The following is a 26288-nucleotide window of genomic DNA, read 5'->3' as shown; positions in this document are numbered from 1 at the left end:
GGACCCATGATGCGTAAGTGACTTAGGCTCCCGATGGTTCAGATGCCTGTGATGTGGGCGGGGCAAAAGACGTGCAGAGAAGTCCGTGAATTGCTTGGATTAGCCTGGACAAATCTGCTGCCGCAGAGGGTTGCGGTGGACGGTAAGCAGGATTTGGACTCTTATTTCCTGATATTTGGACATCTTGCTTTTGATTGGATAACAGCAACATGAGTCTGCCACAGACTTGCAACATGGTTGTTTTATCTCCACAAATAACACAAGCCTGTAGGATTTTTTTCTGTGTGGTAGAGTAGCTAACGCTAACGGTTAGCTTTAACTAGTCAGGGCGTTCTCTGCTGTTTTCTTGATTTAATTTAATGGCTCCTAACTGAGGTTGGTAGGATGTCCATAACCTTTCCCCAGAACCACACCTCAGAAGAACTGAACAATCATTGCATTATAAATGGTACTCTGACAGGAAGATTTTCATTACCTCATGGTGTACAGCAGCGTCCCATCATCTTTGATCCTTAACAGTTTATTAGGCATGGTCATGTTGTGAGCCACAGACTTTTTCCCGTTATGAAAGAAGGTGTCTGGAGTCCAGATCTTACTGGCCATCAGGTTGTTCAGAGGCAAAATGTTCATCGGCCCGTGAAACTTCAACCGCTCATCCTTCCAGCTTTGCCTGAAGAAAACATCTATGGTGTACTCCTGAGGATAGAGGAGATCAATTCGTAAACCTGTGCCAATAACTCATGTTATTTTTAAAATAAGTCCCATTTGAGCTATAAAAAAGTCAGGGCACTTTCCACTCTTATGTTTTATGAATGCCTATAAGCAGCAGCTTCACATCTGACTTGAGCTGCCACTTTAAAGCCTCTCTCTCTTTGACAAAGCTCAATCTAGGTGAGGCCTGTGCCCTCCGGTTTCCTACCGGCTGGCTGATTCAGTGTTTTCCTGTGAGGCCGAGGCAAGCTATGGCCTAAAAGTCCTCTGCTGTCACCAGAAACCACACACTAGAGGGAATTTCGGTCGGACAGCGCTGCCATGTGAAATGGGTGTATGCGTGAGAGTGTTTGTGTGATTCACACGCAGTACACAGGGGAGGAAGTGAGAGATGCTGGGCTGTTTATTTTTCTTCATCACAGTTAAAAAGCTTCTGACATATAGATCTCTGGACACTGAAACTGCAACAGAAACGCAGTCACGCTCCGCTGAGAACAGTAGCCTCTTAAAAAGAGGTTAGTATTACTCTAGGTCAGGGGTGCCCAATCCTGGTCCTGGAGGGCCGGTATCCAGCAGGTTTTGTGGTTTTTCTGCTCCAACACACTTGATTAACTGGTTGAATCACCTGTGCAGTAGCTCATCAGGCTCTGTAGAAGCGTGTTGATCACCTGCTGATTGAAATCAGTTGTGTTGAAGAAGAATTAAAACTAAAACATGCTGGATACCGGCCCTCGAGGACCAGGATTGGGCACCCCTGCTCTAGGTCTTTTTTACCATTGTTTATGATACAGGTCCTTCTCAAAAAATTGGCATATTATGATAAAGTTCATTATTTTCTGTAATGTACTGATAAACATTAGACTTTCACATATATTAGATTCATTACACACAACTGAAGTAGTTCAAGCCTTTTATTGTTTCTAATATTGATGATTTTGGCATACAGCTCATGAAAACCCAAAATTCCTATCTCAAAGAATTTGCATATTTCATCCGACCAATAAAAGAAAAGTGTTTTTAATACAAAAAAAGTCAACCATCAAATAATTATGTTCAGTTATGCACTCAATACTTGGTCGGGAATCTTCGTCTTCGTCTTCGTCTTCCTCCGCTTATTCGGGTCCGGGTCGCGGGGGCAGCATCCCAATTAGGGAGCTCCAGGCCGTCCTCTCCCCGGCCTTGTCCACCAGCTCCTCCGGCAGGACCCCAAGGCGTTCCCGGACCAGATTGGAGATGTAACCTCTCCAACGTGTCCTGGGTCGACCCGGGGGCCTTCTGCCGGCAGGACATGCCCGAAACACCTCCCCGGGGAGGCGTCCAGGAGGCATCCTGACCAGATGCCCAAACCACCTCAACTGGCTCCTTTCGATCCGGAGGAGCAGCGGTTCTACTCCGAGTCCCTCCCGAATGTCCGAGCTCCTCACCCTATCTCTAAGGCTGAGCCCGGCCACCCTACGGAGGAAACTCATTTCGGCCGCTTGTATCCGCGATCTCGTTCTTTCGGTCATTACCCAAAGCTCATGACCATAGGTGAGGATTGGGACGTAGATCGACCGGTAAATCGAGAGCCTGGCTTTCTGGCTCAGCTCCCTCTTCCCCACGACAGATCGGCTCAGCGTCCGCATCACTGCAGACGCCGAACCAATCCGCCTGTCGATCTCCCGATCCCTCCTACCCTCACTCGTGAACAAGACCCCGAGATACTTAAACTCCTCCACTTGAGGTAGGACCTCTCCCCCGACCCGGAGGTGGCAAGCCACCCTTTTCCGGTCGAGAACCATGGTCTCAGATTTGGAGGTGCTGATCCTCATCCCAGCCGCTTCACATTCGGCCGCGAACCTACCCAGCAAGAGCTGAAGGTCAGAGCTGGATGAAGCTAGGAGGACCACATCATCCGCAAAAAGCAGAGACGAGATTCTCCTGCCACCAAACTCGACACACTCCACACCACGGCTGCGTCTAGAAATTCTGTCCATAAAAGTGATGAACAGAACCGGTGACAAAGGGCAGCCCTGGCGGAGTCCAACCCTCACTGGGAACAGGTCCGACTTACTACCGGCTATGCGGACCAAACTCACGCTCCTCTGGTAAAGGGACTGAATGGCCCTTAACAGAAAGCCACCCACCCCATACTCCTGGAGCGTCCCCCACAGGGTGCCCCTGGGGACACGGTCATAAGCCTTCTCCAAATCCACAAAGCACATGTGGATTGGTTGGGCAAACTCCCATGCCCCCTCCATCACCCTTGCAAGGGTATAGAGCTGGTCCACAGTTCCACGGCCAGGACGAAAACCACATTGCTCCTCCTCTATCTGAGATTCAACTATCGATCGGACCCTCCTCTCCAGTACCTTGGCGTAGACCTTTCCAGGGAGGCTGAGGAGTGTGATCCCCCTATAGTTGGAACACACCCTCAGGTCACCCTTCTTAAAGATGGGGACCACCACCCCAGTCTGCCACTCCCTAGGAACTGCCCCCGATGACCACGCAATGTTGTAGAGACGTGTCAACCATGACAGCCCTACAACATCCATAGCCTTGAGATACCCAGGACGAACCTCCTCCGCCCCCGGGGCTCCGCCGCTGTGTAGTTGTTTGACTACCTCAGCAACTTCTGCCCCTGAGATCGGACAGTCCATCCCCAGGCCTCCCAGCTCTGGTTCCTCCTCGGAATGCGCATTGGTGGGATTGAGGAGCTCCTCAAAGTATTCCTTCCACCGTCCGACTATAGCCTCGGTTGACGTCAGCAGCTCCCCATCCCCACTGTAAACAGTGTGAGCGAGTTGCTGCCTTCCTCTCCTGAGGCGCCGGACAGTTTGCCAGAACCTCTTTGGAGCCGATCGATAGTCTTTCTCCATGGCCTCACCAAACTCCTCCCACGCCCGAGATTTTGCCTCGGCAACTGCCACTGCTGCACCCCGCTTGGCTATCCGGTACCTGTCTGCTGCCTCCGGAGACCCACAGACCAGCCACGCCCTGTAGGCCTCCTTCTTCAGCCTGACGGCTCCCCGAACCTCTGGTGTCCACCAGCGGGTACGGGGGTTGCCACCACGACTGGCACCGGCCACCTTACGACCACAGCTAGCAACAGCCGCCTCGACAATCGCAGAGTGGAACAAGGCCCACTCGGACTCAATGTCCCCCACTGCTCTCGGGACGTGGTCAAAGCTCTGCCGGAGGTGGGAGTTGAAGACCGTCTTGACAGGTTCTTCTGCCAGGCGTTCCCAGCAGACCCTCACTATGCGTTTGGGTCTGCCAGGTCTACGCGGCATGTTCCCTTGCCATCTGATCCAACTCACCACCAGGTGGTGATCAGTTGACAGCTCCGCCCCTCTCTTCACTCGGGTGTCCAAAACATACGGCCGCAGGTCAGATGATACGACTACAAAATCTATCATCGACCTGTGACCTAGGCTGCCCTGGTACCAAGTGTACCGGTGGGCATCCTTATGTTCGAACATGGTGTTCGTTATGGCCAAACTGTGGCTTGCACAGAAGTCCAATAACAAAACACCGCTCGAGTTCAGATTAGGTGGGCCGTTCCTCCCAATCACACCCCTCCAGGTCAAGCTGTCATTGCCCACGTGAGCATTGAAGTCCCCCAGCAGGACAATGGAGTCCCCTGATGGAGCACTATCTAGCACTCGTCCCAGGGACTCCAAAAAGGGTGGGTACTCTGAACTGATATTTGGCCCATAAGCACAAACAACAGTCAGGACCCGTTCCCCGACCCGAAGGCGCAAGGAAGCTACCCTCTTGTCCCCCGGGGTAAACCCCAACACACAGGCAGAGAGTCTCGGGGCTAACAAAAAGCCAACCCCAGCCCTCCGCCTCTCACCCGGAGCAACTCCAGCAAAGTAGAGTGTCCAACCCCTCTCCAGGTCTCGGGTTCCAGAGCCAATGCAATGTGTCGAGGTGAGTCCGACTATATCTAGCCGGTACCGCTCAACCTCTGCCACAAGCTCCGGCTCCTTCCCCGCCAGCGAGGTGACGTTCCATGTCCCAAAAACTAGTTTTCTTGTCCGGGGATTGGACCGCCAAGGCTCCCGCCTTGGTCTGCCACCCGATTCGCATTGCACCGGACCCTTCATGTTCCTCCTGCGGGTGGTGGGTCCACAGTTGGACGAGCCCATGTATCCGGTTCGGGCTGGGCCCGGCTGGGCCCCATGGGCGAAAGCCCGGCCACCAGGCGCTCGCTCACGGGCCCCAACCCCAGGCCTGGCTCCAGGGTGGGACCCCGGTAACCCTCCGGGCCGGGTACTCCAACTCTTCGTTTTAACTGCCATGAAAGATCCTTCGAACCATTCTTTGTCTCACCCTTCACCTAAGACCAATTTGTCATGGGAGACCCTACCAGGGGCACTAAGTGCCCCAGACAACATAGCTCCTAGGATCATTAGGGCACTCAAACTCCTCCACCACGATAAGGTGACGGTTCAAGGAGGAGTGGTCGGGAATCCTGTTGCAGAAATGACTGCTTCAGTGCGGCGTGGCATGGAGACAATCAGCCTGTGGCACTGCTGAGGTGTTATGGAGGCCCAGGATGCTTCGATATCGGCCTTAAGCTCATCCAGAGTGTTGGGTCTTGCGTCTCTCAACTTTCTCCTCACAATATCCCACAGATTCTCTACGGGTTTCAGGTCAGGAGAGTTGGCAGGCCAACTGAGCACAGTAATACCATGGTCAGTAAACCATTTAGCAGTGGTTTTGGCACTGTGAGCAGGTGCCAGGTCGTGCTGAAAAATGAAATCTTCATCTCCATAAAGCTTTTCAGCAGATGGGAGCATGAAGTGCTCCTGATAGCTAGCTGCATTGACCCTGCCCTTGATTAAACACAGTGGACAACCACCAGCAGCTGCCAAGGCACCCCAGACCATCACTGACTGTGGGCACTTGACACTGGACTTCAGGCATTTTGGCGTTTCCCTCTGCCCAGTCTTCCTCCAGACCCTGGCACCTTGATTTCCGAATGACATGCAAAATTTGCTTTCACCCGAAAAAAGTACTTTGGACAACTGGGCAACAGTCCAGTGCTGCTTCTCTCTAACCCAGGTCAGGCGCTTCTGCCGATGCTTCTGGTTCAAAGGTGGCTTGACCTGGGGAATGCGGCACCTGTAGCCCATTTCCTGCACACGCCTGTACACGGTGGCTCTGGGTGTTTCTACTCCAGACTCAGTCCACTGCTTCCGCAGGTCCCCCAAGGTCTGGAATCGGTCCTTCTCCACAATCTTCCTCAGGGTCCGGTCACCTCTTCTCGTGCAGAATTTTCTGCCACACTTTTTCCTTCCCACAGACTTCCCACTGAGGTGCGTTGATACAGCACTCTGGGAACAGCCTCATAAATTTCTTTCTGTGCCTTACCCTCTTGCTTGAGGGTGTCAATGATGGCCTTCTGGACAGCAGTCAGGTCGGCAGTCTTACCCATGATTGCGGTTTTGAGTAATGAACCAGGCTGGGAGTTTTTAAAAGCCTCAGGAATCTTTTGCAGGTGTTTAGAGTTAATTAGTTGATTCAGATGATTAGGCTAGCTCGTTAAGAGAACCCTTTCATGATATGCTAATTTTTTTAGATAGGAATTTTGGGTTTTCATGAGCTGTATGCCAAAATCATCAATATTAGAAACAATAAAAGGCTTGAACTACTTCAGTTGTGTGTAATGAATCTAATATATATGAAAGTCTAATGTTTATCAGTACATTACAGACAATAATGAACTTTATCACAATATGCTAATTTTTTGAGAAGGACCTGTACACACATTTAACCACACAGTTGTCAATAATCATTATTTCTTATCCATCTTTCAACTTATTCATGTCTTCTTGTTGCGTTTCTTAAATTATTTCCTCCAGTTTTGTTCTTTAGTACAAAAATATTACCAACTGCCACATCAGCAACAATCTTAACAGCGGGCAAGTTTCAGAATGTATTTATCTAGAAAAAGAGAGACGATTTCATGCTGTTTTCACTTCTTGACACACCTGTTTATACACAACAAAAGTCTGAGAATGTACTTTTAGTGTAAAACCTAAATTTGAAAGAGCTTGTGGTTATTTTACACATAAATAAGAGGTAATTCAGCCATATTTTAATTATACGGCAAAAAGACATTGTGTCGCTCTCATCCAGTCTAAAGATTGGGTCAAACAGAACATCAGAGGAAAAATAAATGACATCTTTTATTTATTCATAGAAGGAAAATCAAAGTTCTGAGCCTAGTGGGATGGCCTCTGCCTGCCAAGTATATGTAGGAATACATTAACATAGATGAAAGGGGGAAAAAAATGTGGCTTCCCAGGGTGACCATACCCGGTTTGTGTATAAAAAAATGGCACCATGTTATAGTACCTCTGTATTTTAGACAGATGAGACAAAGGCAGAGCTGTTTGGTCTTAATGCACAAGACCATCTACTGAGAAACCCAAAAGGCAGCACAAAAGCTGTTGAGCACGGCGGTGGAGGGGTGATGATTTAGCCTGAACAACCTGCAATTAACTGTTGGACTAAAGAGGAGCTGAACAAGATCCTAAGATACTTAAACTCCTCTATTTGGTGCAGGACCTCGTCCCCGACCTGGAGAAGGCATTCTATCCTTTTCCGACTCAAGAGCATGGTCTCGGATTTAGAGGGGCTGATTCTCATCCAGGTGAGTGAGGGAAAGGTGGAGCATGAGATCGACAGGTGGATTGGTGCTGCATCTGCAGTGATGCTGGCGTTGTACCGGTCAGTCGTGGTGAAAAGAGAGCTGAGCCAAAAGGCAAAGCTCTCGATTTACTGATTGATCTAAGTTCCTACCCTAACCTATGGTCATGAGCTTTGGGTAGTGACCGGAAGAATGAGATTGCAGATACAAGCGGCCAAAATTACAGTTATGTCAACTGGTTCCACTAAACTATTAGCTTTCATACAACTCAAATCAGTTTTTATGGTGTTGGTGTAACTTACTAGTGGAACTGAGTATTGTGATTTGAGGAGTGCATGCTTTGAGCAGATGATTAGTTAAGACACACAGACTGTGTGAGACTGAAACTCAAGCTGGAAAACAAACTAATGTCAAAATAAAATGTAAATAGGGTCAAAAATATACATTATAAACTGCAGGTGTAAACATTATTATTATTATAATTTTTATAGTAGAATGTTTCTGTAAATTTCAAAATTGGCTATCTGTAAATTTGTGTATTTGGAGAAGGGGAATAAATTATTGTTTCTGAATTGTGGTCATTTTCTAACCGTTGATTTGAATAGTTGCATATGGACTATGAAGGGAAATCTTTTCACTCATAGCCCAACCAAGACTTTTCTTTGCCATTGTCTGGAAAATGTACGCTTCTTAATGTGTTTGAGATGAATTACATTCAGTTATTGTCAACCAGTCCCTTTTAAGTAATGTGGTTTCAAAGGTCTAGTTATTTTATTCCCTGAACATTAAAGATGCAACGACAAATCTGCAAAACAAGCAAGCTTTTAATCACAAACACGGTCATGGAAGTCTCACCCCTTCTGCCGGTTATCCATACCGGAACCTGCATTAGCACAGTAAACAAGAGAGTGCTAAACACCATTCACTGTTTTTATTAGGTCCAAACGCCTTTCGTTGTCTGTGACTTCAAATAGTTTTTTTCTTTTTGAGACTCTGGTAATTTGTCCTAAATTTGAAGTGGTAGCAGCCGTCTGTTTCTCCTTGTGTACTGAACCACTAGGTGGCAGTGTAATGCTTTTAGAAGAATGTTCCAGAGTGCAGCTGGGAGAATGCTCAGAATGAAGGTGGATGCCTTGTTCCACATTTATTAGTTATCTATTTCCATAAAGAGTTGTTTTTATCTTCTACTTAATGATGCCTGAGACCTGACGTCTCAACAACTGACCGTGCCCATTGGACATAAGAGCCCGCCCCATATCAGTCTGCAGCCGGGGGTACTTGCCTTTGTAAGTCTCTCACCCCGCTGCACAGAACACCCTCTGTGTAAAGCCTGATTTATACTTCACACGGATTGTCGGAAAGGTTTTCACATTCGAACTTCTGTTCAGGCAGCGGAGCATTGCAAAGCAATTCTCCACCAGGACAACAGAGGGCGTAGTGCTGTTCTGTGGTATCCTGCCACCATGACGCTCATGTTTCTGGTCCACAATAGGGTATTTACTAATGTGTTTATATATTTCAGATACTCTTTAACATTCTCCTCCACCTCTTCATGCGGTCGCCACATCTAAACCCACATTTACCGTTGTTTCCGCCCCCTTCACTTACAGGTGAATATGTCACACAGTGGAATGTGTCTGTTTTCTGATGCTTTAAATTCTTTTAATAATTGTTTGAATTTCTTAAGAGTTTTGTTTTATTACATGATTTTGTTGTGTGTTGTTGGCTTCATGTGCATGTTTAGTTTAGATTGTTTTGCCACTGTTGACATGACTGATGATAGTCACCTGAAGAGGTGGGTGTGACTGAGACAGCGCACCGGGTGTGCATAGTTGGCAGGATGATAAAAGGAAGAAGCTGCAGAACTGCGGGAAGGAGGTGTGCTTTCATGGCCGAGCGGCGACTGTCGGGCTACGACTTTTTGGGTCGCTTTGTCGAACGGGCTCGAGTTCTCAGGCTTCTGACGGGGCTCTGCTGTATTTGTTCACTGGGGTGTCGGCTTCGATTGGCCGGGAAGTGAGTTGGTGGATCGGCGGATGGCCTGTTAGGTCCGGTAAGACGATTTTTCCTTCTCTGTTCCCGTTCAATCTCTCGGTGCTGGTATGGGACGGCGGGCCGGTGAGGGTGCCGGTGCCGGTGCTAAGCCTGTGGAGAGTAGGGGCCTTTCCAAGAAGGATTGTAACGCCTCGTCACCGGACGGAGTGGTGGAGAAGGGTTCTTCTAAACTGCCGCGGGCTGGAGGGGTTGGTGAATTGGGCCTGGTTGTTCGAGTGAGGGCGTCTACTGGGGGAGGGTTTGCTTCCGTCAGCCCGCTGCGGCTGTCTCAGGAGTTGAAGGAGACATTAGGGGAAGTAGAGGATGCTTCTGTCTTTCCTGGTGGGATGTTGGTGGTGGTGTGCAGTACTGGGGTGCAGCGGCACAAGGCGCTCAAGTTTAAGCAGTTTATGGATGTCGGGGTCGAGGTGGTGGTGCCACGGGTTAGGGCTGGTGTTCAGGGTGTGGTGTATGGCATTCCAAATGACGTTCCTGAGTCTGAGGTTCTTCAAAGTCTTAGAGGGGGTTCTGTTACAGCTGTTCGCCGACTGGGCTTCAATGCCTGGGGTACTACGCCCTTGTTGCTGTCCTTCGGCGACTGAGTTGCCTGGCTGTGTCATGTTGGGATACGTCAGATATTCTGTCAAGGAATTTCAGAGGGCACCTTTGAGGTGCTTTCGGTGTCAGAAATTTGGCCATGTGGTGAGTCTGCATGGGAGTTCTGTGGTGTAGGAGGTGCGGGGGCGGCCATGGTGGGCAGCAATGTGAGGAGGCCCTCTGTTGTTCCAATGTGGGGGCAGTCAACAGACTACTTTTCGAGGCTGTGCGTTGTATCGTGAAGCGGTGGCTGTTGAGACCTATTGGTCAGACCGCAAGGTTTCATATGCTGAGGCGGTGTCGGCTGAAGGATGGAGGAGGGGTGGGGCCTCGGGGGGCTGGGGCAGGTGCTGCGGCTTCGTTGGTTGTGGACAAGGGGATGTTGGGAGGTAGTGGGGTGGTGGTGGGGGATCAAACGCGGTATCTGGCTTTTATTGTGGAAGCTTTGTGAAGGGTGAGGAATGTAGCATCTAGCAAGTCGGATGCGGTGCGTGAGGTGATGGCAGTGGCTGAAAAGCTTCTGGGCTTCTCTGATGTGGATCCTGGTGAGGTTTGGAGGACTGCTTGTTCGAGGGGGATGGGTGGTCCCGGCGTTGGGGGTGGTCAGGGTGTGGTTTTGGTAGAGGATGGCGGTGGTGCGCCTGTCGAGGGAGGGGCTGTGGTGGAGATCAGCACATGATGAAGACCTTTAAAGTCCTGCATTGGAATTCCAGTAGTTTGGTAGCTAATAGTCAGGCGTTTGAGGATGCTGGAAGTGATGGCTGAGCTGCCTGATGTTGTATGTGTACAGGAAAAGTGGTTGAAACCGATGCTGGATTTGAAATTGTATAGTTATGTTTGTGAAAGGAGAGATATGGTGGGTAGACCAGGTGGGGGTTGCGCCACGTTTCTCAAAAATGGGCTGCAGTATTGTTGGCGACTGGTTGCGGGTGACCTGGAGTGTGTGGTTGTTGAGGTGTGGTCTGTTAAAGGGGTGGTGTCAGTAGTGATTTTTTGTAATCCTGGTGTGGGACGATCTTCACGGATTGTTGGTGGAGGGAAGCTGCATCTGTGTTGTGTGTTGGGGATTTTAATGCCCAGAGTGGTTTGTGGGGGGACCGGCGCACTGATGGGGATGGTGAAGTTTTGGAGGATTTTTTAGATTGGTCGGGGCTGGTGGTGTTGAATGATGGGAGGCCTACTTGGTTCAGGGGTGATGGTTTGAGTTTGTTGGGGTTGGATCTGACGTTCGCTTCAGCTGACTTGGCAGCGGTGGCTTATTTGTCGGAGGTGTTGGAGCATTTAGCCATGGGTAGTGATCATCTGCCAGTTTTGTGGAGTTTTGTAGGGAGATGGTGGAGGCTTCGAGCAGTCTGGCTATGGGGTTTAACTAAGCGTGCTCGCTGGTCCTTGTATTCGCAACAGTTGGAAGATGCAGGGTGCCAGCTGCGAGGGGAGGAGGATGTGGATGGCTGGTATTCAGCTATCTCTGGGTGTGTGTGTTCGGTGGCCAGGGCCACTATACCTAGGAAGTGGATCCCTGCTAGGCGGTTGATGGTCCCGTGGTGGACTGAAGCATGTGGCGTAGCGATACGGGCCAGGAATCGGGCGAATAGGCAGCTTAGGAAGCATCCGGTGGAAGGGTACATGCTGGTCTATAAGAGGTTGAGAGCACAGGCTAGAAGGGTGGTGAGGGCTGTGAAGAAGGCTGGCTGGAGGGAATTTTGTGGCACGTTGGGGCCTCATACCACTGTCACGACACTGTGGGGTATGGTTCGCAGGATGTCGGGTGCGCGGGTTGGGCACAGGATTCCAGTGCTTGTACACGGAGGCCGGTTGGTGTTGGATGATGCGGAGAAGGCAAATCTGTTGGCTGCTCACTTTCAGAGAGTAAATAGCTCAGCGAATGTCTCGGCCAAGGACTGTGCTTACCGGGAGAGGGAGGTGTCGGGTTTTCAGTGCCAGCTGTTAGAGGATGAGGAGGGGCCGGTTGATCTGAACCTCTATTTCTCCAACTTAAGAGAGCCATTCGTACTGGGAGAGATACTAGTCCTGCGAGGGATGGGTTGGTGTACCCGATGCTGTAGCACGCTGGGGATCTATTCCTGGAGGAGGTCTTGTCCTTTATTAACTTTGTTTGGTCGCTTGCCAGCTGAGTGGAAGCACACAGTCATTTTGCCATTTCTGAAACCTGGGAAACCTGCAGGGGCTTCGGATTCGTACATGCCCATTGCTTTGACGTTTGTAGTATGTAGAGTGATGGAGCATATGGTTTCCTCATGATTGGTGTACTTCCTGGAGCACGGTGGTATCTTCGCCCTGTACCAGTGTGGGTTTCGGCAGGGGCGTTCCACTATGGACGCGGTGGCACCCCTGGATTTGAAGGTCAGGCGGGCTTTGAAGAATAAGGAGGTGGTCTTGGCAGTGTTCCTGGACATAGAGAAGGCATATGATATGCTGTGGAGGGATGGGCTGTTGATGTCTCTGTACAGTGCTGGGGTACGGGGGAAGATGTGGCGGTGGATCAGGGGCTTCCAACATAATAGAATGCTCCTGGTGAGGGTGGGTTCGGTGCTGTCCGAGTCGGTCAGGGTGGAAAATGGGGTACCGCAGGGCAGTGTGATCAGCCCGGTTTTGTTTAATGCCATGATCAACGGTCTGTTTGTCTCCTTTGGTGTTGATGTGGGACGGTCACTGTTTGCAGATGATGGGGCTTTCTGGAAGCGTGGTCGTAATCTTCGTTTTGTTTTTCGTAAGACGCAGGAGAGTTTGGATGGTGTGGTGTCTTGGGCGAGACGCTGGGGCTTTGTGTTGTCCCCTACCAAGACTAAGTATATGGTTTTTGGTTTTAAGAGGAAGGGTCCTGAGGTGGGGCTGCGGTTGGAGGGGTGGGACTTGAAACGGGTGTCAGTGTGTAGGTACATGGGCATGTGGTTGGATGAGAGATTGACGTGGAGGGTACATGTGCGGGGCTTGGTGACCAGGTGTGGCCGCGTTCCGAATGTTATGAGATGTCTGGCTGGGTCGGACTGGGGGCGGACAGAACCACTTTGATGTTGGTGTATGCAGGTATGATCAGATCGGCCTTGGATTATGGGAGTTTCCTGTATGGTTTGGCTGCGTCATCGACCCTGAAGCAGCTAGATGTGTTGCAGGCAGCGGCTATGAGGGTGTGTACTGGGGCATTTAGGTTGTTCCCGGTGTCAGCCCTCCTTGTAGAGGCTGGGGACATCCCTTTGGAGTTTCGGCGGGTCAAATTGGGGCTCTGTTACCTGCTGGGGGTTAAGGGCATGTGGGAGTCTGCCCCTGCGACGGCGTTGTTGAGCTGACTTTGGGAATTCGAGGGGTCGGGAAGAGGAGTTGGGGTGGTTTTCCGGATCTATTGAAGAGACGGGCAGTGGAGTTGGGATTTCTCCAGTGGCCTGTGAGTTCTCATTTGGTATGGACTGAGGTTCCGCCCTGGATTTTGCCTGTACCTGAGGCTGATTTTTCCTTCTTGGGACGGGAACGGGCTGCCGGGAGGGCTGATGATTTTATGGGTCTTTTGGGGACGGTTTGGGGGTCTTATTTGCAGGTGTTTACGGATGGCTCAAAGGACCCGGTGAGTGGGAGAGTGGGGGTGGGGTTGTTGGTTCCGAGTCTGGGTTACAGCTGTGGCCGCCGGCTTCGTGATGGCTGTTCTGTGTTTACAGCTGAACTGGTGGCTATTATGTGTGCCCTACATTGGGTGGGGGAGCATGCTCCACCACGGTCAGTTATTTGCTCTGACTCGGCGGCGGCTCTGGAAACACTGGTGGGACAGCGCTCCGGGTCTCGACCAGACTTGCTGGCTTCTACCCTGGAGGGGTTGCATTGGTTGGGTGTTAATGGTTGCGAGGTGTGCCTTATCTGGATTCCCACACATGTAGGGGTGGTGGGTAATGAATGGGCGGATGCTGTGGCTTAAGGCGCACTGGGGAGGTGGGTTGTGGATTTCGGGGTGGAGTTGGGCCCTCCGTAGTGTCGCTCGGCAATTAGTCAGGTGGTTATGAGGCTGTGGCAGGCCTCCTGCCTCCGCCCTCAGTGTCAAAATTTAACAGATCTGGGGTCTAGGTTTTCAGATATTCCAGTTTGTTTGGCACAACTTGTGACAACTTTTAAATTTGCTCCGTGCAGTGAGCATATGTTGTCCTAACAGCACGTAGCAATGTGTAGCTAGCGAGCTAACAAAGCTAACAAACAACTAAAACAGAAACAACAATCTTCACCCAAAGCTTGCTTTTCTTATTCTTTATCGATGTTTTATCACCATAAAACACCACATGCTACATATGCTAGGATACTAAATTGGGGGGTTTCACAAAGGGAGAACGTTTGGTTTGGTTTGGTTTGGAGTCGATTAGGTAAATTTTGACCTTAACCCTTTGATGCATAATGGTCACTACAGTGGACAGGTACTCAAAATTGTTATTTATTTATTTTTGCTATTAAGCACAGCTGTTGAAGACTTTATTGCATGTGAGCCCCTCCATTTGGACTTCAGTAAGTCAAGCCAACATATTTCATGTTCAGAACGCACGCTGTCCACTGAAGTGGACATGTAATAAATTATTAGTAAATTAACAAAATGTTACAAAACACATTTGTTGAAATTTGTTTCATTCACACCTAAAGATGAATAAAAAAATTGTTTAAAAAATCATGGTTGAAGATTTCACAATTCATGCGTCAAAGGGTTAACATCTGCAGAGCTTTGTCTGTTTGTGCAAGCTGGTGTTTAATAAATGAAAATGCTCTGTGATGATAGAATGTCTGTCTTATGTGTGCGTTTGTCCATCTGTTTGTGTGCCGTGTTTTTTTAAGACACCAGGGATGATTTGGCTGCAATTAGTGGACTGATCATCCTCTGGGCCAGTTAGTCACAGGAGATCACATGTGGGTGGTGATCTGGAACTGGGATTTCAGCCACACTCAATAAAAAAAGTTTATTTTGCTCTTACATGACTTATGACTTTGCTTTTAGCTAAAAGCCCTCTTGGTTTACTTTCAGTCTGCATCTTTATTGCTAAATCAATTCATCAAACACTTGGAAAACAGGTTTTAAACAACAGAAGGAAGGGAGAAGATATGATGTGGTTGTTGCTCCATGTTTCAGAATAATACACAGGAAATCTCAGGATAAACAAACGAGTGATGTAAATCACAAGAAGACTTTTAATAATGTATGAGATTAAAAAGCCTGGATGTGGAGACATCATGCTACGAGAGGAATACAGGCTTCTGTATCAGAGCATCTGTGTGCGTGTGTGTGTGTGTGTGTAAGACAAACAAACAATGCAGAGGGACGTAATTAGGGAAAGCCACAACAAATGTAGGACAAAGCGAGCCAAGCGTCCCACTGTCCTGAACAGGGACTGATGACAATGAATAAATGTTACAGTCTTGGACTCACCATGTCTGTGTCTGAAACGGGTCCAAAGCTGGTGACAAAGATGTTCGTCTTCACCTCGGTTACCCTGTCTGGATCAAAGAAAACCATTTAAGCCATCGACGCACCAGGAAGGAAGAAGCATAAAAGATAGAAGAAAAGCTGCAAAAATAAAAAGGCCCAGAGGATCGGACTCAGTTTTTGTTCTTTTCAATTGTCCAACAGCTTTGTCCGATTATTGACATTTTGACCCAGCATCCAAGTGACTTTTATACTTTAGATGCTCAGTATTTATTTTATTTTTTCTCTTTTTTATTTCATTCAAAATAAAAACAAAGAAAACATATAAACAATAAGAAATACATAACAAAAAAATCAAATTTGAATGAAAAGGAGCAGAATGAAGAAAAACATCTTATAATTTCTGCCCCCTTTTCCAGAAGAAATAATCAATTTTTATATAATTACCATATGTCAGACACACAGATTCATTTAAAACTTTTTCCTGTTCTAAATTCCAGCGCGATCATGATCATTGATTTAATTTACATTTTCATAATTATTTAGTTCACTAAATTTGGTACATTTTTTGAATATATTCAATGACAGAGTTTTTTTTATTTCCCTTTTAAGGTTATTCCATAATTTAACACCATTTACAGATATTTTCCACTCCTTAACTTTAGTTCTAAATCTAGGTTTTGTAAACATCAGTTTCTTTCAGCATGTAATTACTAGTTCTCTTTTCAAATATCCCCTGAATGTTTGTTGGCAGAGTACCCAAATTGGCCCTAATACATGGTTTGTAAGATTTTCCAGTCTTTTAAATCATGAAATTTCAGTAATTTATATGTAATAAACAATGGGCTCGATGGATCTCTACAGCCACTATAAATGATGATTCTCAGAGCTCTTTTCTGTAAAATAAATAAGGGTTGTGTATAGTTTTTGTATGTTGCTCCTCAGATTTCTACACAATAAGTCAAGTATGGAACAATCAGTGGATTGTACAATGCCAACAAACCAGAATTAGTCAGTAAAAACTTGACTCTAAGTAATACTCCTAAGGATTTGGCAATTTTACCTTTTATGTAACTAATACGGGATTTCCATGTCAAGTCTTCATCAATAAGAACTCCAAGAAATTTAGTTTCTTTCACTCTTTGAATTTTAATCCCATCTATTTCCAATGACACATCACTGTTCTTTTTATCATTAAACGGTATAAAATTTGTTTTATTAAGGTTCAGTGTCAATCTATTTATATCAAACCAGTTATTAATTTTAATCAGTTCATCATTTATCACTTTAACCACCTCCTCAATATTTGATCCTGAGTATGGATCTGCTGGATCCTTCTGGACCACACCAAGTCCCCCACATCAATGATGCTTCTCAGGTGGGATGACCACATCCAAACCAGCAAAATATGAGACAAAGAGCATGTCCATGTGGGACATGTAAAATGTAATGCTTTTATTTGTTCATCCTTTCCAGGAGTGATGCTGAAAAACTAGTTCATGCATTTATTACATCAAGACTGGATTACTGTAATTCATTACTCTCAGGAAGTCCACAGAATGTAGTTAAAAGTCTTCAGCTTGTCCAAAATGCTGCAGCTAGAGTTCTGATGAGAATTAAAAAGAGAGATCATATCTCTCCTGTCTTGGCTTCCCTACATTGGCTACCTGTTAAATTCAGAATAGATTTTAAGATCCTTCTTCTCACATATAAAGCTCTTAATAATCAAGCTCCATCATACATCAGTGATCTGATTGTTCCATATGTTCCTAACCGAGCACTTCGCTCTCAGACTGCAGGTTTACTGGTGGTTCCCAGAATATCTAAAGTTAGGATGGGAGGCAGATCTTTTAGTTATCAGGCTCCTCTCTTGTGGAACCAGCTCCCAGCTTTAGTCTGTGAGGCAGACACCTTGTCTACTTTTAAGAATAGGCTTAAAACATTTTTATTTGATAGGGCCTATGGTTAAAATCTGATGTTAGCCTAAATCTGGACAAGTGGGGGAGTAGAGGGAGGTGGAGTGTACAGTCGGTAAAGATGGCTCTCCCTTGCCCTGCCTCCAACATGCCTCCATCTAAATAGGATAGATTATCCAGAGTTTTCTCTGTAGTTATGCTGCTATAGGCTTAGACTGCTGGAGGATACACTGACCACTTTCCACACTCTACTACTTTCTTCTACAATCTGCTCTTAGTATTTCCTGCTATTTCAGCTGTTAACTTTATTTTCTCTCTAAGTGTTTTTCTCCCCAGAAGAAGCTACAATGACGTTCTGCTGAGCTGTGGTGGCCTCATGGAGGGGGCCATCGACTAGCACACTGCTGCTAACCACTTAAACATTCTCCCTCTCCTGATAATAACTTTTTGCTTTCCTTGACTTTTGATGTGCTAATACTAGTTTACCCGTTTAATTATAGATTCACTAGGATAAATACAATAAAGTTTATCTCTCACCAAATATAATATTTACTAAGACATCACAATGTAACTATAGACATATTACTTTGACTTTGTGTGTGTGTGTGTGTGTGTGTGTGTGTGTGTGTGTGTGTGTGTGTGTGTGTGTGTGTGTGTGTGTGTGTGTGTGTGTGTGTGTGTGTGTGTGTGTGTGTGTGTGTGTGTGTGTGTGTGTGTGTGTGTGTGTGTGTGTGTGTGTGTGTGTGTGTGTGTGTGGTGGAGGATGGCTGCTTATACTGAGCCAGGATTCTCTGGAGGTTTCTTCCTGTTAAAAGGGAGTTTTCCTCTCCACTGTCGCTGCATGCTTGCTTAGTATGAGGATTGCTGTATAGTCACTGACACTAGTCAGTGACTTGATGCAATTTGCTGGGTTCCTTATATAGGAAACATTATTTCTGATTGGCTTAATGAACTGACCTGAATTGGAATGTTTATTATGTGAAGTGCCTTGAGACGACTCTTGTCGTGATTTGGCGCTTTATAAATAAAATGTAATTGAATTTAATTGAATCCTTAAAATAGAATAAACTTAATGGCTTTTCTTGTTGTTCCTAAATGTTTTATTTTCGGACCCACAAAATGTTAACATCATGTGAACTAAAAGTATTAAGGAAGCAAAAAAAAAACCACTTGTGATTAATATTTTGATTGTTTTCCCCACTAATCATCATAATTATCTTGAGAGCACCTCTAAGCTGGTGTTTTGTAACCCACAGTGGGATCCTGAGCACAACTTTAGACAAATCTAATTTAGACATCCCACCTTAAGAGCTTTACAACAACAGCAGTAAACCCACAGCAGGATATGGCTCCCTAAGGATCACCTTGTATGTTTGTGTTTAACATCATAATCCAAATCCAGCCGCGCTTAATTTAAGGTCACGTGGTACTTAAAGGTTTGGTTCACTAAAAAAACATTTTAAAATGATTATTTCTGATTATAATCAGTCGCTGTATGTTTTTAATGCAGGCATGAAAATAATCTCCTACACCTATCTTCTGCATTAGCTTCTGGTAGAAAATAGACGGTGAAACTCTAGGATTAGAAAATCCTGACAGATCTACGTCACACTGTCACTTAACATTCATGGACTCACCCAAACTGATGCACGACAGAGAAGGCAGTTGTTGGTTTAGCGTCAAGAAAACAGCAGAGAACGTCCTGAATAGCTAAAGCTAACCATTAGCATTAGCTACTCCATCACACAGAAAAAAAATCCTCCAGGCTCGTGTTATTTGCAGAGATAAAACCACCATGTTGCAAGTCTGTGGCAGAGTCATGTTGCTGTTATCCAATCAAAGGCAAGATGTCCAAATATCAGGAAATAAAGAGTCCAAATCCTGCTTACCTCTGGGGCAGCAGATTTGTCCATGCTAATCCAAGCTATTCACGGACTTCTCATTGTGTCTTTTGCCTTGCCTACATGCTCTAAGACATTTGCGTTCCTGAAAAGGCGTGAACACAACCTGGCTGCGTAGGGGCTGGCCGACGCTACCTTGACCAGACCGGACCAGGCCAGATGTGAAAACACAACAACCAGGGGTGAAATGGCCTATCTGGCATTCTGGCATTGTCCCGTTTGGGCCGTCACAAACCAAACCCCCCCCCCCCCCCCCCCCCCACCCCACAGTCACATTCAGCGGGATAGAGTCCGGGACTTGGTCCCAGTCCACCCCCGACCATAGCTATCTGTAGAACTGGCTTTGCTGTGACTAACTGTTAGCTCATCAATAAGGTCAGACCTGATCTCTGTTTCTTCAAACTGAGGTTGTTCAAAGAGCTATCTACAACATTTCTTTAATTACATTTTTACAAAAATCAAATTCAGACAAGCTGATTTTTTTATTTCAGTGTTGACTTTGTCTTTTACTTTGGGACAGAGGCAGGATTTAATCCTTCAACCTGGTGCTTGTGAAACCACAAAGCTGAAAAAAAAAGTCTAAATGTTTCCACACCTGTGTCAAAGTTGCAGGAGGACGCAGTAATTTTTTTTATTAGTGCCTGATTTAGACAGTGATATTTGACTGTAAGTCTCAGGCTGTTTTATTGAGCGTTCCCTTCCTGCCTTATTTATAAGCTAATATAAATCAGGAGGTGGTGGCAGGTTGCTGGGTAATAGGTTCAATCCATTAAGTGAGATATACGGTTATGTAGAGCAGGGCTTGGCATGTGCTCGGGGCTGGTTTAAATAGATTGTATTTTTTTTCTTTAGCACACAGAACCCTCCATTTGGTTGATTTATTTATTTTGTAGCAGATCACGTGAAATGCATTCTCATTTAAATCCACCTCTGACATTAAGGTTCCCTTCCACGAAAGAAAACCAACATTTATCCTTGTTTAAATCTTAGGTGGGTTTTGTGTGTTGGGGAGGTGAGGAAAATCAGCCATTGGGTCTTTGGTGGAACATTTTGTGGGGAACCATCTACAGATAGGCAGTCCGAAACATTACCGTCAGAACAGCAGAGAGCACACGAGTCAGGATTTAGAGTCTTATTTTCTGATATTTGGACATCTTATCAGATTGGCTAGCAGCAATGTGACTATCTGACTTGCAACGTTGATATTTTATCTCAGTAATACAAACCTGGAGGAGTCCTGCCATATGGTGAAGTTGCTAATGCTAACAATTAGCTTAAACTAGCCGAGACGTCCGCTGCTGATGTTAAGCCAACAACAGTCTTCCCCGTCGTGAGTCGAGATGGCTGAGTCCGTGAATGTTAAGTGACAGTGTGAGGTAGATCTGTGAAGATTTTCCAATCCTAGAGTTTCACAATTAGCTTCTACCAGAAGCTAATGCAGCAGGTAGGTGTAGGGGACAATTTTCAGTCAACCACACCTTTAATCACAAATATACCTTTGAACAGCCTCAGTTTGGCAAAATACAGACTACTTGTGTCACGATTGATGAGCTAGTCCCACAAGTGCCACCTGACTGGGAACTTCTATAATTTTAAAACCAGATCGTCAAACATTTTTAAGCAAACACTTTATTCTGTCACACTGACACACAACACATTGAATCTGGCATAAGTTTTATATGACATGTAATTTAAATAAATTTAAAGATTATTTACAGCAAAACGTTTAACTGTAACACTTCTGCTCTTATTTTGACAATATCTTGGCTAAAATAACTGCTATTAAAAATTCACTGACTTGAGATTTAGAAAGCTACTTCTGACATCTATCTACAATTACACTAGCTGTTAGCTTGTCAGTCTGATCAGAACAAACTTCATTTCTCACAAAGAACAAAAATCCACTCCCAAAGATCACCTTTAATGCTATTTCAGATTTTCCTTCTTATAATAAGTCACAAGGTGACAAATCATAGGTCGGGATGCAGCTCTTGAATTATCTTGCTAGTGTGTGGCACTTTTACACCTCCTTGTGGGAACTGTCCCATGATGAATGTTTTGTGCAGAGAAATCTGACTATGCTGACTTGTACCGCTACATACCTACACGTAGACTTGGAATCCCTTCTGGAATATGTCAAAATTCATTAAAAGCTGCTTGATTGGCATTTTTTCATTACATTTAATAACAACAGTCAAAGTGCAAAAATAAATAAATAAATAAAGAATTTAGACATTTCAGATTAGAAATAAAAACCCACAGCAAAGCTCCAAATGGTGACTGCGGTTATTTTAATCCCAAAGTTTTTGTAGTGTCAAAAAAGGTGCAAACCATCATGGGTAATACGTGATTACCGTTCAGAGGAGTGCATTCAACGCTCTGCGGGAACAAGGAGAAAACCTAAAGTTCCTTCATTCTGCAACAACAGTCCCAGAAACGTGCGTTTCATGCCGCCTGACTCATTCGATACAGATGGGTCTGCTGAGCCATGTTTAATTGGTAAGACTCAACCTGCATGTGTTAGGGAGAGTGCGTTCCACCGTGCAACCATCCAAATGTCAGCTCAACTTCTGCCAGCTTGGATGGGATGAAAAGCATTTGCAAAACAAATGAATAAATATCAGTAATAATAATAATAATAATAATAAATTCATAAGCATTTAGAGTGAATGGAATCCATTCAAAGAGGTGAACCTTTTATTCGATGCCACGGATGGATGGATCTGACAGCGCCGAACAAACTGTGCTCAATTTTATTGGTAGCACACAAATGAGCCCCCATTGATTATTCCTACAAAGAAGTTATTACAGAAAATTAATTAAAGCATCCCAAATAAATAGCTTTGACTAAAGTCTAAGACGTGATGTGTTCAGGGCTCTAAAATTATAAACCTGTTTAGGGTTCTTGCACTGCAGTGTCTGCAGTAATGTGGGTGCTGTTGTGGTGAAGAGAGAGCTGAGCCGTAAGGCAAACCTCTCGATTTATCAGTCCATCTATGTTCCTGCAACTAAAACATGATCGATATGGAATATTGAGGACCATGGTCAAGGAGCTCATTTATCAAGCTTGCTTACGCACAAAACGGGGTTGGAAAACTGTGTAAGCAACTTTCCATGCAAACTTTGGGATTTATAAAAAAAACGTGGTGGAAAAATGTGCGCAACTTTAAGCTGACTAAGGACCTGGTTTACGCACATGATGGACATGGAGAGCACCTGCAGTGCTGCTGCTGAGAAGGACAAAATTATGAAATCCTGCAGCATTATCACTTGTAGCGCTTTGTGCGCACACAGAACAAGCTGTGCCACTCCGTGGATTTTCTCTTATTTGTTTTGCAAAAGCACTTCTTTTCATTTCTCCACCTCACCCACAAGTACCTCAATTTCTGCTTCAGTGAAAAAGCGCTTCCATGATCTGCGATCGCGATCGTTAATGGTGGAGCGCTGCAATGAGCCGGCTTATGTATATGCATGAAATCCACGAGGCACTTTGCATTGACCATTTATGGCAGAAAGTGGGCGTGTTGAGGGCGGGATGTGACCCAGAAACACCTGAGAACCTTTCTATGTAGAGTGTGATTTATGAAGCGGAGATTGCGTGCAGCTGTGCATACTCCATGTTTTGATGGATCACAAACCTACTTGGCGTAAGTACATTTTTTTTGCTGAGCTTAAGTACGGTTTTAGTAAGGATTCTACGCCATGTTTGATAAATGAGACCCCTGGTGTAAAAAATTAGGCATCATTGTTTTTACTTAAATATCTGGAGAGCCAGTGTCGGCTCAAAAACCCCGGGCTGATTTTTTGTCTCAGTCCAGTCCTGGTCATACACAGTAAATGTATAAGTGGGTCCCGCCTTTTCCAGGATCTTTTTTACATTGCATTTTTTGTTCTTGTGAAGCACCTCGTGATTTTTATCTTGAGAGGCGCTATATAAAAGATCAGTTTCTTTCTTTCTTTTCTTTCTAAATACATTTCACTCTAATATTGAGTTATTGATAATTAAAAATGTAGCTTGAGAGCCGACTATTTGTTTCTAAATCACTGTTAGCATTGTTAGCTCAACGTTAGCTCAACGTTAGCCTCTGGCCTTCTTTACCCGATATTTGAATAAAAAAAAAAGATGCCATGGCTCCAAGAAATAACATCTAGGCTGCTCTATTTACTGGGTAACCGTCAACAACTCCAAAGCTTTTTGCGGGCTGGTGTGGAATTACAAATGCTGGTGCAGCACACTTTGCCGGTGCAGACTTGGCAACTGCATGTGCTCACAGATTGTAAAGTCAAGTCACGTCAAGTCAACTTTATTAGCACTTTACAACAGCATAAAAGCTGACCAAAGTGCTTAACAAGCCAAAAACAACAGAAGTTCCCTAAAAATTCTAAAAACAATATAAAAAGTTCATCACAAAGTAAAAACATGACAAAAACAAACATATCAAACTGACATAAAAGCTACTAAAAACAGATGCATTCTCAAACTGAATTAAAAGCAACTGAGAACAGATGAGTCTTTAAAAGCAATTTAAAACCCAACAGTGATGAAACCATCCTAATCTGGATCGGGAGTGCATTCCATAACCTTGGAGCTGCTACTGAGAAAGCTCCATCACCCCTGAGCTTTCTCTTTGTTCTCGGCACCTCCAGGAGAAACTGGTCGGCTGACCTCAGTGACCGAGGCGGGGAGTGAGTAACTAAAAGTTCACACAGATGCTGCGGAGCAAGGCCATGTACAGCTTTAAAAGCCAATAAAAGAACCTTGTACTGGACCCTAAAAACCACAGGCAGCCAGTGCAGCAAAGCTAAAATTGGGGTAATGTGCTCCCTCTTTCTTGAACCCGTCAATAGGCGTGCTGCTGCATTTTGCACCATTTGAAGACGGGAGAGGTGAGACTGAGGAAGACCAAGGTACAGTGCGTTGCCATAGTCAAGGCGTGATGTAATAAACGCGTGAATCACCGTCTCCAAGTCATGACTTGAGAGCAGACACTTAACCTTGGCGATCCTCCTTAACTGATAAAAACTGGCTTTCGTGACGGCACTGATTTGCTTTTCCAGAAGCAGATCACTGTCAAGCCGGACTCCCAGACTGGTCGCTACAGGTTTCAAAAATAGGGCTAGTGGACCAAGGTCAGCAGAACATGGCCCACTGGACACACTAGGACTAAAAAGCATGACCTCAGTCTTGACATTATTAAAATGTAAAACATTTGCAGACGTCCAGGTTTTAACCTCATCGAGGTAGTGTAGAAGAGGATCTAAAGAATTGGGTAGGCCACGTTTAATGGGAATATAAACCTGGGTGTCGTCTGCGTATAGATGAAAAGAACATCCATGTTTCGTAAAAATAGAACCCAGAGGTAGCAAATACAGAGAGAACAACAACGGGCCCAGCACCGATCCTTGAGGAACCCCGCATACGAGAGGCGAGCGAGATGACATGAAGCCACCTAATGATACACAAAATGACCTCTCAGTCAAATAGGACTTAAACCAGTCCAAAGCAACTCCTTTAATCCCAACAGACTCTTGTAACCGTGAAATCAGGAGACTGTGATCCACGGTGTCAAAGGCAGCAGACAAATCCAACTGTACCAGAACCACAAAATCACCAGAGTCAGTAGCTAAAAGAATATTGTTTGACCCTGAGCAGTGCAGTCTCTGTGCTATGTGCCTTCTTAAAACCTGACTGGAATTTTTCACAAATATCAATTGCATGCAAAAACTCCGTCAATTGCAAATACACCACTTAAAAGAACGACAACACTCATCTTCAGCTTTTTGTAAGGGAGGAAAACTGACAACCCCTCCGGCCGGCTGAGAATGAAATCTGTTTGAGTGTAACCGTCCGTCCAATATGATCATACTTTGTCTTGTCCACCACCAGGGGGCAGGCTAGGATAGAAAGTAAGTAAGTGAGTGAGAGAAGGAGAAGGGGTGAAAGAGTTAAGATGGATGCCTGTTTTTGCTACATGTGACACAAGTTGGAAAAGGAATTATTGCCTACTCGTGATACTTTCTGATACAACTGCCGACCATAACATACTTATTGTACTTTTAATCTCACATATGCATTTTGTCACAGCATACAAAATATGTACATAAAGACCTGACATTATGCATTTTATTGTGAATCAGCCATCCATTTTTAAACAATCATTTAATTTCAAATGTTTACACTTCTTATTTGGATGTGAGCTACATTTTTTGACAAAAAATAAAAAATATATATCTCCCAAATTAAGTCTCCACACGTTTAGTTTAACAAGTAAATCAAGCTGAACTGGTAAAATTAGAAGTAAAAGCATTTATAAAAAGATCGATGCCAGAGTATCGTACATGACTGTTGACATGAGGTTGAACATCATTTTTTGCTCAGTAGTCCTCATTTTGGATCAGAGCGGGCTGATATTCTTTTGAGCAGACGAGAGTACTCTTAACACACCACACATGGCAGGGTCATCTGATAAGATTATCTTTAGAACCATTACTGTAATCAGGTGCACCTATAAGATTGAGTGCGTTTACGTGCAGCCAGTAACCCTTTTAAAACCCGAATATTCACAATAACCCAGTTCCGCACAGCCATGTAAACACCGCCAAAAACCCGGATATGCTCATAACCGGGTTTTTAAAAACCCGGTTACTACACCTGGGGTAACCCTTTTCTAACCCGAATGTTTGGTCGTGTAAACGCATATCGGGATATCCCCATCAAAGCGTGTGTTCTGCACATGCTCTGTTCGCAAGGAATCTTGGTCTTTTGAGTAGCGAGACGTCTTGTATGCGCCAGAACACCGGAAGTAAACAACAAGTTGGGAGCAACATGGCGAGTCGCGACACAGCACCGCACTTTTGGAGTGACGAGGAAACCTCTGTCTTCATCGGTCTGGTGAAAAGTATGAACATTATGTCTTTTGTTGACGGCTGAAAGTACAGAGACAGCGAAATATACAAGAAGGTAACTGAAATATTGCGTCTTGACGTAGTCCATACGTCCTGACGCTACCCCAACGTCCGCATTTAAATCGGGTTATGCAAGTTAGGGGTAACTCTTTCTATTTATGCTTGTAAACGGG

The 26288-nt window shown here is 45.4% G+C and overlaps 1 protein-coding gene across 3 annotated transcripts in view; it reads right to left on the bottom strand.

Annotated features, from left to right (window-relative positions):
• The window catches only part of LOC107378612 (gamma-aminobutyric acid receptor subunit alpha-2), a 77815-nt gene that overhangs the window by 41243 nt on the left and 10284 nt on the right, over positions 1-26288 (bottom strand). For all 3 annotated transcript variants that reach the window (XM_070550350.1, XM_054738207.2, XM_070550329.1), the window contains 2 exons: positions 15396-15463; positions 476-696 (listed from right to left, as the gene is read on the bottom strand). In XM_070550350.1, coding sequence (XP_070406451.1) covers positions 476-696; positions 15396-15463 — 289 coding nt within the window. The remainder of the gene's footprint in view (positions 1-475; positions 697-15395; positions 15464-26288) is intronic.

This window comes from Nothobranchius furzeri, chromosome 1 (assembly GCF_043380555.1).
Source record: "Nothobranchius furzeri strain GRZ-AD chromosome 1, NfurGRZ-RIMD1, whole genome shotgun sequence".
Classification (NCBI taxonomy): domain Eukaryota; kingdom Metazoa; phylum Chordata; class Actinopteri; order Cyprinodontiformes; family Nothobranchiidae; genus Nothobranchius; species Nothobranchius furzeri.
The sequence above is the reverse complement of the archived record's forward strand: the minus strand, read 5'-3'. Positions and strand labels throughout refer to the sequence as shown.